Here is a 991-nt window from a genome sequence, read left to right on the forward strand (position 1 = left end):
TTGACTTCTGGATAATCTCTTTTTTGAAATGCCATAGGACTATTAACATCAGAAAAATTTGGAGTTATTTTATAAATTGATCCCATTTGAGGTTCTATTGAATTAAATGTTCCTTCATTTAATACCATAATTATATCTCTGTTACAAAATGCTTGTGGTCTAAAATTTTTTTCATCATTAATAGTGAAAATAGTAGAACTATTTACTTTATCTCCAAGATAGGTATCCATTCGGTATTGTTTTAATGTATTATCTAATTCATTAATTTATTATCACTTCTTTTTTATTATAAAAACAAACTATAACTAAGTCCACTATTTTTATAATATAAAAACAGACTATATCTCATTGTTGTAATTTCGTTATAATGAATTTGAAACATTTGAGTCTTTCCTTCTTTTTCTGGAAGGACAAAATCTATTAATTTACCAAAAGCAACAGAAAGAATAACTACGAAAAGTAATAGCATATTATTTTAAGTTCTTGAGTGATCTTTTTATTTTTTTTTTTTTCTTCTTATAAGTTTTAAACTTTTTAACAAAATTTTACTATAATTTATTTTATTTTATTCTATATTTTCTTTTCCTTGTTTCTTTAATATTCTTCCTTTTTAAATAATAAAACAGAAAAGAAGAGTATTTTGCTGTAAAGAAAAATCAATGTATTTATGCCTTAATTTTCTTTTAATGACAACTATTTTTTGATTTATAGATTAAATATCCATTAGTATAAAAATAATGTTGGTTTAACTTATTTGAATAAAAATAAAAATTAGAGTTTATTTTTTATTTTGGCAATGAGTCAATTATGACAAATATTTTTTGATTTATTATACTTTATTATATTTGTTAAAATTGAATTATTTAAATTATTGTCTTATGAAACACATTTAAAAATATACTCTCAATTATTTTGTTTTAGAATGTAATTGTTTTCTTAATTCTTCATAAATTGAATCTTTAATTTCTTGTTTCTTTTGTTTATTCATTAA

At 20.3% G+C, this 991-nt stretch overlaps 1 protein-coding gene across 1 annotated transcript in view, besides 3 other annotated features; it reads right to left on the reverse strand.

The window, feature by feature from the left end:
* The window catches only part of EDI_016610 (serine-threonine protein kinase, putative), a gene marked incomplete at both ends in the record, with an annotated part of 2,814 nt that extends 2,345 nt beyond the window's left edge, over nucleotides 1–469 (reverse strand). Inside the window, 2 exons of the mRNA XM_001739706.1 lie at nucleotides 41–253; nucleotides 301–469. Of these exons, the coding sequence (XP_001739758.1) occupies nucleotides 41–253; nucleotides 301–469 (382 nt within the window). The remainder of the gene's footprint in view (nucleotides 1–40; nucleotides 254–300) is intronic.
* A 73-nt stretch (nucleotides 470–542) lies between these two features.
* Nucleotides 543–574: a microsatellite.
* A 183-nt stretch (nucleotides 575–757) lies between these two features.
* Nucleotides 758–792: a sequence feature (AT_rich).
* Nucleotides 793–812: 20 nt separating this feature from the next.
* Nucleotides 813–873: a sequence feature (AT_rich).
* Nucleotides 874–991: the final 118 nt, after the last annotated feature.

Source organism: Entamoeba dispar, genomic scaffold, assembly GCF_000209125.1.
Source record: "Entamoeba dispar SAW760 scf_1105229462351 genomic scaffold, whole genome shotgun sequence".
Taxonomy (NCBI): domain Eukaryota; phylum Evosea; order Mastigamoebida; family Endamoebidae; genus Entamoeba; species Entamoeba dispar.